The sequence below is a fragment of the Bemisia tabaci genome, chromosome 7 (genome assembly GCF_918797505.1).
Source record: "Bemisia tabaci chromosome 7, PGI_BMITA_v3".
Lineage (NCBI taxonomy): Eukaryota > Metazoa > Arthropoda > Insecta > Hemiptera > Aleyrodidae > Bemisia > Bemisia tabaci.
The window spans coordinates 42036805-42050072 of NC_092799.1; the positions used below are offsets into that span (position 1 = coordinate 42036805).

General features: G+C 36.9%; 1 protein-coding gene across 3 annotated transcripts in view; it reads right to left on the reverse strand.

Moving 5' to 3' along the window:
• Window positions 1–8568: 8568 nt before the first annotated feature.
• The window catches only part of LOC109032980 (uncharacterized), a 43150-nt gene continuing 38450 nt past the window's right edge, over window positions 8569–13268 (reverse strand). For all 3 annotated transcript variants that reach the window (XM_019045349.2, XM_019045345.2, XM_072302584.1), the window contains exon 8: window positions 8569–12315. In XM_019045349.2, the coding sequence (XP_018900894.2) occupies window positions 12191–12315 (125 nt within the window). In that variant the 3' untranslated portion in view covers window positions 8569–12190. The remainder of the gene's footprint in view (window positions 12316–13268) is intronic.

Here is a 13268-nt window from a genome sequence, read left to right on the forward strand (position 1 = left end):
TTTTTTTTTTTTTTTGAAGAAGAAGATAACTTCATTCTGCACACCTGTCATTCACAAACTCATAGAATTATCCACGAGACCTGCCGCGTTTGATCCTGAATCACTCCAAGGAGCCTCTCTTTGAATTATTAAACAAGAACCTTGAAAAGGAGCCTCAATTTCATGAAGCGCTGCAAAGAGTGAAAGTACTGACGCGTCAGTGACAAATGCGGGTGTAACAGATAGGAAGATCGAGGAAGCTGAGTGCAAACAAAGGAAGGAGCTCGTCTATTTCCTCTCCAATTCTAACAATTACGTCGACAAGCTCCGAGTCCAGTTTCCTTTCGTTATCCAGACACTAACACCACTGTGCCGCACGTAAATGTGTGAGTGTGACTCACATAATGTGACTGCAGTCATGACTCATGTTTATTTTGGTCGTTTGTGCGCCAAAAATGAATCGTTTTAGAATTCGATGAATTGAAGGGATTCCTCGAAATATTCGCAATTATTCGGATGTGGTTCAACAATGGAGAGCATGGCCGGTGGGTTGAATATTAAATCGTTATTTAAAGCGATCTTGCTCGATACATCTTTATCTTAGCAATGCAATTTATCGATAGAGATCATTCAATAATGATTCAAGCATCCAGGTGTCGGAGCCTTTACTTAGATAAAAGATCCTAATTTTGGTAAATCATTTCAGTCGAAATACTGTGACTTATGACGGTGGCCAGAGTCGGACTGGCTCGCATCCGAAGGCGTAGACCCTTGGCTGGTCAAAGGAGCGTAATGTGATATGTCCTGATGGGGCATCCCCTACGTGGAGAGGGGTTCAGAAAATTTTGGCAAAGCAGCACAAGTTTACGCTTTTTTCAGGTTCACAGTTTATAAATCGCACAGAGCAAAAATTGTAAAATTGAATGTATTGAAGTGACCCTTCAGACTTCTGAAATTAAAGAAAACATAAAAAATTAAAGCTGCTAGTCGCATCATAGCACCATTATTTCCATAACAACCGCGCCAGTGCTGCGGTTTACACGAGCTTAAGACGTGGGTCTGCAAATTCATCTTAAAAAAGAATCAGACAAGATCCTGAAAAAAGAAGAAAGAACGAGTATCAACACAGCCGAAGACAAGAAAGACGTATTCGGGCCTCTCTTTTAACTTTTCCCCAAATCTGAGCGGCACCTCGTTGCAGTGAGAGCTCACGCTTCGCGTCATCGCGCCTTCATTTTTACAGATGCAGCACGGACGTCCATCAAGTACGAATAGTTGTATCTCTGCGCCGTCGTAAACGCGCATCCTTTTCCTCCTATTATTTCCATATTGTGTTTGTTTTCGTTTGTCTTATTCGTAATGGTGCTTCAAGCACTACGTGAATAACACAGCTAAAGGTAGGAAAGATGTGTTCGGGCCTCTTTTTTAACTTTTCTCCCGAATCTGAGCGACATCTCATTGGCAGCATACAGCAGAGCATTGAGAACTCACGCTTCGCGTCATCGCGCCTTCAATTTTTCAGATGCAGCACGGACGTCCATCAAGTACGAATAGTTGTATCTCTGCGCCGTCGTTAACGCGCATCCTTTCCCTCCCTCTATTTCCATTTTGTATTTGTTTCCATTTTTCTTATTTGTATCGTTGTTTTTAACTAGAGCAGAGCATTGCGAGTTCACGATTCACTCCATCGCGTCTTAGATTTTTCATATACAATTTGGACATCCATCTTGCGAGAATAGTTGTATCGCGTTTACACTTTAGATGTCTCTCATTTTTAAATTTCGAAATAAATTAAGGTTAAGCTTGCCCGAGGTATACTATGATATGTCCAAATCAATAGTCATTTTGAAAAGGAAGAAATATGTTTAATGGTCTCTCAAGAGATCTATAAAGGGTGCGTATGTCTAAAAATCGAACCGACTATCGCTTCTACGGGAGTTACAGATAGCGAATAAAGGAGGGGGATGATAAAGCGCCTGTATGTGAACAAAAAGGTGTTTAGCTTGGAGACATCGGGGCACGAAGAAAGTGTCCTAACTTATGCACTCTTGTTTTCCACCTAATACTCAAATATTATGATTTGCGACTGGCTACCACATCGGATAACCACCGAAGCTTTCCAGGTTCTATTCTTGTGGCTGCCGCGTAATTTATGAGAAGGTCGCAGATTTTCAACGAAAAGATTTGGTTATTTCAAGATTTGGTCTATTTGACACAGGAAAACTAACAAAAAAAAGTAACCAACAGCTTATGTTACTCCGTGTTTTACTTCCCATACTAACACAACATTTTGGTTCCTTCTTCTAACTGAGTAGAATTGACTCCTTTGTTTACGTTTTGGGAATTTTTGGCTTTGTTTTCCCCGCAAAATTGTGCGGACAGAGCAATATTCAACCTGTTACCTATTTAGCAGATATAGACTAGTACATCGATTATCCACAGACCATGCACAATGATCAGCAAGAAGGGAACGATGTACAGATAGGAGAAGAGGTGGAGGAAGATATGCTGAAAGAGACCAGAGATAGACCCCCCTTCTCCTAATTTTAATGAAAACCCCATGAAAGATTGTACAGCATGGAGAAGTAGAGAGCTTACCCATTGAGGGCCTCCTATGACTGTAAACTTCCAATATTGATTCGCAACGTTGCAAAATTGTGCATGTGACTCCTTGTCTCTAGTCGCTCCGAACATAATTTTACACTCGAAGAACGATTTGGCTCCAGCGCAGTTGTCGCGTCGTTTCATTTCCATCAAAGTGATTTTTAATTGGGCTTGCCTCTGCGATACGCGGCCGTGCTGAGGAAAAACGTCATATGACCATTTCGACGTTGCCAAATGTCTTCTGGTCTAGGGTTGATTTTCTCGAAAAATTCTGTGCATTTTCCTCAGAATTTTTGCAGGATTGCGTTAAGAACTTCGTGGAAAATCCATCGGAAAATTTTTGAGGGCAATATTGGCGCATATTTTTTAGAACCAAAATTTTTTTTAACGGAAACTTTGGCAACGTTTGAATGTTCATATGACGTTCTTCCGGAGCACGGGAGCAGTGGCGTGGCGTGAATGATCGATTATCGATATTTCCCCATTTGAATCCGTGGTAAAGAATCGATTATTAAGGTGTTCGCTGCGAACACCCCGTGTATCGATCCTTTTCCACAGGTTTAAATGGCATAACAATCGATAAATCGCAATTCACGCCACGCCACTGCCCGGGGGTGCGGGACGGAAAACTGCGGCACGGTTCGTCCGCCGTGCGGTGCGCGGTGCGGTGCAGTTTCACAATTTTTATTTGAACCGCGCTAACACCTGTGAAGTGGTTATGTTAACATAGTTATCAAGCGCACCGTATCCTGTCTCCTCTCATCATGACTGATAAGAGCTCCTCTTTATCAGTTTGTTTGACTTCCCTTTCGGATCGAGAGGAGGCAATTTCGAGGCGGGATATTGAGTAAATGACAGAGTGCCCCCTCTTTGCCCCCTCCTCCTCCGCCATGCACAGCTGTGAGTCAACCCCCTCTCTCCTACGAATTTCCTGCGTATACTGTACTCTACATCGGCGCGATGATATACCCGTGTGAATGACAGCACGAGCTTTGATGACGCTTTCGGTTGAAAATCGGATCAAAGCCGCACGATGAATTGGACCGCGTTTAACAGAAAGGAACCAAGCCACATCGAGATCGAACCGAGAAAAAGAGCTTTAAAGTTTGGCTCCTGCATAAGACTCAATGTAGAAACTTCAAGTCATTCTACAAATTGCTCAACAAAACTTGATTTGGCGATGACAGTAGAGCAGGTTGAAGCCCTCTAGTCAGAGCGGCAATGTTGCTGCAGGAGCCCCAAAAAGCTTACAATAGAAACGCGACATAAACCAAATAAGATGCTTGAAGATTTACTTGGCATTTGATAATGAGCGAGTTGCTCAACAAAAATTGATTTTGCGATAGATAGTAGAGCAGGGGTTGAGTTCAAAACCACTCATATTTCAATTTTTTCGAAAATGCGGGTTGGTTCTTTTCTGCTTGACTCAGTCCAATTATGCATTCGATTGTCGGTTCACGAAATATAGAATTTATGTGAAATAAAAAGCAAGGAAAAAATCAAATCAATCGCAGACATGTAGGTTAAATGAATCAGTGAGAACGAAAACCCACCAACTCGGAAAAATGAAAGTAATCAAGACACAAAAAACTGTAGAGTAGATGAAGAAATTAATCTGAGGGAAAGGTTTTTGGTGCCGTAATACAAGCAATTAAGGACATTTCAAAGGTCCAAGTTGGAACAAATGCGCTAACTTCAATGACCTTTATAAAAATTGACCGTCTCCAATGAAAATTGATCATTTTCGAGTTACCGAGTTGATGTCTTTTCGATCTTACTGATTCAAATATAGAGTGTACAGTGCGGATTGATTTTTTGGGCCAAAATGAGAATTTTTCTGTGAGAAACGTTTTCCTCTGAGCCACTATAAACAGAAATAAGGCTCTTAGAGTTTTAGTATGTTACAACGAAAGTTATCAAAACTACAACATTTGCATTGCGGGATTGTTGTATGTGTTTTACCAAGCTCTGATAAAAAAAGGGTTCGTGCATTGGAGGAAATGTGGAGTTTGTTGGGAATCTCAAATTTTGAAAATGCATGTTTTCCAATCCAAACAATTCGATTGTTATTTATTTTATTCATTCTTCTGTTTATGTTACGAAACTTTGAAGTCCATCCTCTTTCAAACAGCTCAAAAGATATCTTATACTTTTTGGCAAGAAAGTCTTATTTCCACGAAAAATTGAAGCCACATATTTCGTTGGCACACCGTGCATGTCAAGCACATTCATTTGTCAAACACTTCATTTTATGTTGAACTTAAAAAAACAAATTCTATCCGATGATGATGCAAACCTCCTGCTTAACTTTATAGTTTAATGAATCATGCAAAATAAATGCTAACGAACGCCGAAAATTTGTAGGTGTTTTTTCTATCCGTGCGTTAAAGTCTCTGAAGATTTTCAATGACATGCAGACAGCTCGACTAAATTTTGCAATGAGGAACTGCTACATCATGCTAATCTATCAAAGCGCGTATCTACGTAGGGAATCCAATGGCAAACACGTTGATTCTAAAATGAGCCATGATAGTTCCTTATTGAAAAATGCAGCCCAGAGTGGTGTTAAAACGGTAATTTTACGAGATGGTTTTCGTGATCAAAGTTAGATCAGTGTTTGCTGAAATTTGACGAATTCATTGTACATGTGGTGAAATTATATGTATGCAAAAAAACATAGGCACTGAATTAATCTCGTAGTGGAGAAGGTGGCAAGTGATGATGCTATGGTAAATAAAGCGAATGGTATTCAGTGTTGGTAATGAGGAAAGGAATCATAGGTACATGAAAAAAAAATTCTATCGTGCGTACGTAATACTTTTTAGATGAAAAATCTTTTAGCTGACACTGTAAAAACTAAATCGTGGTGTTTTGTGAGGAATACTTTTGAGAAAAGCTAGCAAATGTCAGAATAAGAGCTATTTTGACTATCATTAAAAATCAATTGGAAATAAGCGTCCATAAATATGCATCTTTAAAGTTTGCGGACAAAAACTGACTGATGACATTTCGCCAAAGGGACAAAAGAATCAGAAGTTTGTTTTTTCCATTCCCATTTCCCTTACTAAGCTAACTGTTTGACTCTTACATTTCCTGCGACAGGAATATCGCAAACCCTCCAGTCCTATTTGAAAATTTACAATACCAAGCGGTTTTTTTACAAACGATCAAAAAGGCGCCAGAATCCCTCGTGAGTGTCCGTGCCACTTTTGAATGATGCCGCATACTGCCGCACCAAGGAAGCAGACTGTCATAAGAACATTCAAGAGTTGCCAAATTTCCCTTCATAAAATATGTATTTTTCATGACATTCATGCACATTTTTCCTTGAAATTTTCAGATATTTTAGGTTAAATTGCGTACAAAATTGTCTGAAAATTTTGGAAGAGATTATTCACAAATTTCCCAGTAATTCCGGTTTTTATCAAAGGAAATTTGGCAACGTCTGAAGGCTCATACGGTCTTCTTCTTTAGCACGGCAGCATACTGACGTGCTGAGGAAGAACGCCGTATGAGCCTTCAGACATTGCCAAATTTCCTTTGATAGAAAAAGAATTGTCTGGGACAATTGTGGATATTTTCTTCAAAAATTGTCAGACAATTTTGTACGCAATATAATCTAAAATATCTGAGAATTTCAAGAAAAAATATGCACGAATGTCATAAGAAATACATATTTTATCAAGGGAAATTTGACAACTCTCGAATGTTCATACTGCGTTTTTTCCTAGCACGGCAGCATAGCAAGTCTAATTATTTTATCATACGCGCAGATCTCCCAGATATTGTGGAGATAAAAAGCGGTGATCTTGGGTTGTTTGCTTGTTGATTTTCGAGGCCTTTTTTATTTAATCGTTTTATTGCCTCTGACGCCTTTAGCGAGGCCCCACACGTGCGCGGGCGCACGTGTCTGGGGGCAAAGTCTGTTATTCTGGTCATCCTTCGGCGCGGATTAAAGGCCCACGTCTTTTGTCTCGTAATCGAACCGTGCAAAGTGAGTCAACCTTTCTACACGGAAGCAGGCCCGAACAATGAAGAGTACGGATCGATTACTATCGATATTTCCCCATTTAAAGTTGTGTTAAAGAATCGATTATCAAACTATTCGTTGCAAACGCCCTGTTCATCGATACTTTTCCATAAGTTTAAATGGCAAACCAATTGTCGATGTATCACAAAGCAGCCGAGCCGACAATCTTTCTGTCTCATCTCAGTGTGGGTATATCACCAAAAACTTCGGTCCTCCTTTTAATGGAGATGTTGCATGTGTGCGGAATTTGCGATTTGACTGTAGATGCATACGTAAAAGTTCGCGAGAAATACGATGGTGCCACTGGTTTTCTCTGAAATCAACTCCCAAGCTCAAAAAAAGCTCTCAAGTTGAGGCCAAAATGGAGGGGATATCCCACCCTACCCTGAGAGTCCACGTCTACATCAAGACAAACTCTCCATGCAAAGATAAGGAGGAAATACATTGACAGGGCTGCCACTTTATTTGAGGACTCTAAAACTGAAAACGCGGCAACCCTGCTAATTTATTTGCTCCCTATCTTTGCATGGAGAGTTTGTCTTGATGTAAACGTGGACTCTCACGGTAGGGTGGGATATCCCCTCCATTTTGGCCTCAACTTGAGAGCTTTTTTTGAGCTTGGGTTGATTTCAGAAAAAACCAGTGGCACCATCGTGCTTCTCACGAACTTTTACATAAAAATCATCAGTCAAATCGCAAATTCCTCACACATGCAACATCTCCATTCTGTGAATCACATTATACAAAATAACTGATTATATTTAGGAGGAAAAAATCTGCATGTGTCTTCGTTCTTACCGATTTGAGGCGTTGGGCGCAGGAATTGGATGTATTTCTATCAAACGGAACTATGTGCATAATAACTTGAGCCCTGTTATGCATATATTCTTATGGGTCGCAGGGCTCATAACTGGATGTTTATAAATCCGTTTGGCAGAAATACGTCCAATTGAGGGCACCCCTTGCTTGCGGTGGTTCAGAATCTTCACTCCTTCATCCTCTCTTTAGAGAGGAAACTGCCCGGTAAGTTAGTTAAAGTTTTTGATTTCGAGCATTACAAAATCACATAGAATATTGAGTAAAGGTTTAGACAAAGTACATACATTTGCTTTGATTAAATTAGATGAAACGTTAGTGAAGATTCTGAGGCACTGTAACGGAGGAGCGCCCTTTCTATAACCAGCGCTTTAATTTTGTCCGGTGATTATGTATGACTTGGTGACTCGATGCCTTGTAATTCCTTGAGAATATACCTTAAAATGTAAACAATTTCCTCGCGATTCAAATATTTTGAATGCTGTTCCTTTATTGGTGCTTTTTTCCCCCTTCAAGTTTTTCCTTTTTTAAATAAATAAAATAAGAGAGAGGGTTAGGCAACGATGTAGTTCTGATGTAGTTCAACTGGTTCTAGTAAAATCTTTCCAACTCTGTGTCTGTCTAGTTAAACAAATCCAACGTTTCCAGTTTGGTCCATTTAAGTAAACACTTGACATGATCATGGAACCCCTATATAAATTATGGTAAAACCGACTTTTGATGGCACCGATCATATCATTACTTTATTTTAACCAACATCGCCTTCATTTCAACCGGATCGGGTCGCACTAAAACCGGAAATGAATCCATTTTCTGGGCTTTTTTGTGTCAGTAATATTTTTATGGAGTCCATGGAAGTGGGGGAAAGCACAGGTTTAGGATTTTGGTAATCTCAAAACCATTCACCGCAACTCTTTAATGATTACACCTACCTTAGAGAATATTATTGAACCACAACAATTAAAAGCCGGATTAAAGACCTCAGCATTTCAGCACAGACCAAATTATATTGTCATTTTTCATATGCCATTGGATTGATTTAAATCAACCCATTTTTCAGTGCGAGGATGATTTTTAACATCATTGTGTAAGGCTCACAACGATTTAAAAAGAGGAGACAGCAAAAAAAGGAAGTCTGATTAATACTTAACGCAACTACACAAGTTTTATTTCAGATCCATTATAATAAAATAAAATAAAATAAAATGCAACTAAAATTGAAGTGAGAAAAAACGTCCATCACATAATGAGTAAATACTCGAAAAAATTAAAGTAAAATTAACAGATATTAAGTTGCTGCGAATGCAGCTACAATAAATGAAAGTCCTCCTGAAAAATGAAGCCTTGAAAAAGAACTTAATGAGATGTCATACATTGCGAAGTGTTCAAAAGGTTTTTTTAACTTTCGATATTTTAGGAATAGGTAAAAATACCTATTTTATTTACTAGTCAGTTCGATTGAAATCCAATTAAATCACACATAGTGTCAACTTCATGCTGATAGTTTGAGTGAAGGTAAGTATACGAAAATAAGAAAAAAATTGTGATGACGGCATAAAATACAAAAGTAGTGTTAAATTATAAAATGTGAATTTTTTTTCACTTCGAATGACATTAGTTAAAATTTGATTTCACATGAAACCAGTTTTTAGATTATCCTGTGGTAAAAATTTATAGCAAAACGCTTGCTGTGATTTGTACTTCACGCAAACGGTAAGAAGAATATGTAGGTCAATAGAGAGAGAAAATAAAGTTACTTGACAAAAAATAATTGCTGGTTATTTTCTATCTGTTTTTTTTTTTCAGAAATTTAGAAGATGATCGATTATGAACTAACTTAGAGAGCTGACAAAAATAGTAGAAAATGAATGATGAATAATGAAACGTGGAATTCTAAAAAAAAAAAGAAATAATAAAAATAATAATTTTTTATAAAGGGAGTCAAAGATAGACAAATGCAACAAGAGGCTTTATCAACCAAAAACAATAAAAACATAACCAATCCTCTAATTTAACAGTCATATAATTAAAAAGGGGGTGTATTGATTCAAGATAGAAAATCACTTTGTGAGTTTCAATGTTAACTCCAGTTTTCTAATAAGGCACCGAAATTGAGTCAAGGCAGAGGATGTGATGTTGCTCACATTTATGTGATGCTGCTTATATTTGTAACTACTGATTCCATCGGGACGAGAGAAGGCGCCCGCACTCTCAGAAAATAATTGAAATCTCATATCATTTACATGCCAAAAAAAAAAAAAAAAAAAAAAAAAAAAAAAAAAAAAAAACCCGATGATAAATAAATAATATAAATGATAAAAAGAATTACAGTACCGATATTCATATATATGCACTTGTATAGTCTAAGTAAAAAAAATACAGTCAGTGCAGTCAGTACGCAAATATGAACCCCCATTTTTTATGCTTGGCTTTTCAGGACATTGCCTGTTTCTATTGTATTTTATTATTTTAAAAAAATAACTAATCATGGTTACCTGAATTACGAAATTAGAAGCTTTTAATCGGAACATAACATAAGAATAAACTTATTACTTATAATTAAAATAATTGATTCAATGATTTTTGATTCAACTCTTCTGTTTTCTTTTATCACAAAAAAGCTTTCCTACATACAGTTCATAGAGTTCTCTTCTGTGTCTGAATTACTGATTTAATAGTCCAACATTATCATTGCCAACTTGTTCACAGTATTTCATCTTTCTCACGCCTTAAAAAAGAAGATGCATATGAAAGCAGCTGAAATTAGTGAAGGTGACACATTTTGCTGTTTACTTATTAAATAATGAATTGTTTATACAATTGCATCTTTGGTTTATGACTGTATGACTTTTGTTGCTAATATTTAAAATTAATATTGTAGCAACAAAAATAAAATAAAATAAAATAAAATGATAGGCGATGAGCTCATTATCATCTACATCTGAAAAAAATGATATTTACATATATACATATTGCGATACAAACATGAGATGTTTTGAACCTTGCTTAGGGCAAAAGGTGTTTTAAAAAGTGATGTGGAGAAAGCAAATTTCTTGTTTGAATTGCTTGAAAGTTTAAGATTTTTGAAGAACTGTTTACATACATATTTTTGCATTCTAACAGTCCAGGAAGTGAATATACTTACAGTTCTATATTTACATTATGTACAGGGTTTTCAAACTTAAACTGACTTATGAACGTATCAAATGAGAGATAGGTAAAAAAGAAACACTTACACATTAAAATAATAACTGTATAAGTAGATGAGATTCTTTCTTCAGGAAAATGTAATTAGTCATTTATAACTAAAATTTAAAACCTGCAAATAATCACATTTTCATTACTGACGGACTAAGATACATTTAAAATATTAAGGTAAAAAAAAAACCTAAGGCTTCAAGTGAAATGCATCTTTTCTCGAGACAGTTAAATACTGAAAATTCTCAGTACTTTCTTGAAAAAATTTCAATTTGCAGTTTTAGTTGGGAATTTCTGCACGGCGCCATAATAAATAGACGCGATTAGAGAATTACAGCTCTAGACTCTCTTGCTTGCATGATCTCTCGCCTGAATGAACATTGAAAAATGAAATAAATTATTTTCACGCCCATATCCAATGTTTGGAAATAACTTGAAGTAGGTGGTATGCACACGAATAAGTACTACACTTGAGTAATGTAGACATGAAACAAAAGAATGATTGATACTGTTGCAGACTGAATTGAAGACCTCTAAATCATCCCTTGAACTAAAAATTTCAGAGAGACGGGGGAAAGAGGGAGGATCCTTCACCAGAAAAAATATCTAACAATCAGCAGAACAAATGGAATGTTGTTGAAGCGGAGTGTTAACTCGAAGAAAAAATAAATGGGAAAAACCTAAAGGAAAATAATATTACAAATCACTATGAACCTAACTGAGAAAAAGGAGTGAAAAAATTGCATAATCTCTCTCACTCTCACATTGATGTGGTGTTGTCAATATGTAAGGCATAATGCAAAATGATAAGTGCCTGTAGTGAAATATACATAACCCGAAAGATTGAAGGGCAATCAGTTGTTATACATTATTACTTGCCTCATGGTGAAATATTGACCAATACTCAGCATATCACTGATGAGCTTGCAAATCATTTCTGTTCTGTTAGCAATAATGATCACTACTCTGAAGATTTCCTCAACTAAAAAAGGTACGTATAAAAATACAACTATATAAATATATACATCACCAAAAAGTCTAAAATCAACAAAAGTATTGGTTATAAGGATGTTAAATCTTCCCCGAAAACATACTTGGGTTTTTTTGCTTGTTTCAATCTGACATGCAAAGTAAATCAGGTAAAAACAACTATGATGTAAGTAGCTGTATTCAATGCGTTTTTTTACAATCAAGGATAATTTCCCGAGGATTGGTTGGGCCGATCCCTGTCATGATCATAATTTTCGACAATTACACCCTTTCATTTGATATGAAGATACTTGGCTAGGTACTGAGTACCTACAAAATTTTTCATCCATAAGCCAATATGGATAACTTAGAGACTTAAATCCCTGATTGATTAGTAACAAATTAAGAACATGTCCTTCTTAATCAACAAATGCTCTTTTTGCCTTATCATCATTTGAAAAGAGAAACAATACAAACAGAGGGGAATTAATTTCCGTAATGCTACAAGACACGATGCAAATTAATATGCTGAGCAGAGCTACACTTACTACATCTCAAGAAGTATTTAATTTAGAAGTGAAAACATCGAATTATTTACAGGCGAGGCAACAAGGTTAAATCTGACCCTGAACCCGGGTAAACATTATTGTGAGGCGTTCCTTGGTTGAGATTATGAGCCAAAATGTTCGAGGCTCCTCTGTTATCATTGTTATAATCGTCTGTAAAGCAAAAAAATATCGTTATTGGCATATGAGAGAGGACGGAAAAGATAGCTTGATTGAAATGAACGCAGAAATTTTTCTGATTGTCTTCTTGCTTGAGAATAATTTATTAGTCATCAAAATATGGTGACCTCTTGCACTGTCTCGCCATGGGAGAACACAGTGTCGACGAAAAAATGACTTCTAGCGGGCTGATTGTTGAAATTGGTAGACAGAGCTTTAGACAAAGAAGACAAAAGAGATATGGAGGGATCCTATTGGTGGAAGCGAGTGGTTACAATGAACAAAGGAGGTACGCAATAGACTAACGAGACACCCCATAGTTTGTCTTCTTTGTCTATCGGTTTGTCTATCAATTCGACGATTAGCCTGCTGAGCAAAATTGCTGCTGTTTCGATTGCTTTTTTTAACTAAAATGACGTCAAGTTTTGAGCACTTACGCTTTCGAGTAACTCGTTTATTTCGTAAAAACGACGCATTATTCTGTTATGGCTAAAGTAGTTAGATTACCTACGTCGAATTTGGAAGGAAACTCGATTTCGAAAATTTGAGCGATGGTGTCTTTTTAGGGACAGGATAAATCATGATCGGCTTATTCAAAAGAAGTAGAGTAGCAATGAGTGCAAACGCAGTTCAAAATGCAATTAAATATTAACAAACACATCAGATTTCACAAAATACGATCAATTTGACAACTCATAAATTGGTAAACACACGCTGAGCGCATGCAAAGTTCGGAGGTTTTTCCGAGTATTGCACTTTTCTGAAAGTACAATAAAAACTTCATAATGATATTTCTTCACAATTTTCTTCATCGAGCAAAAAGAAACTATTCAAAACTTTGCGTGGACATATTCACTGATTCTCCTTCTTATAAATTAGGAGCGACTGCAAAATCGCAGTATTACAAGCCACAAGCTAATGTTCTTTCCTATTAATTAATACAACGA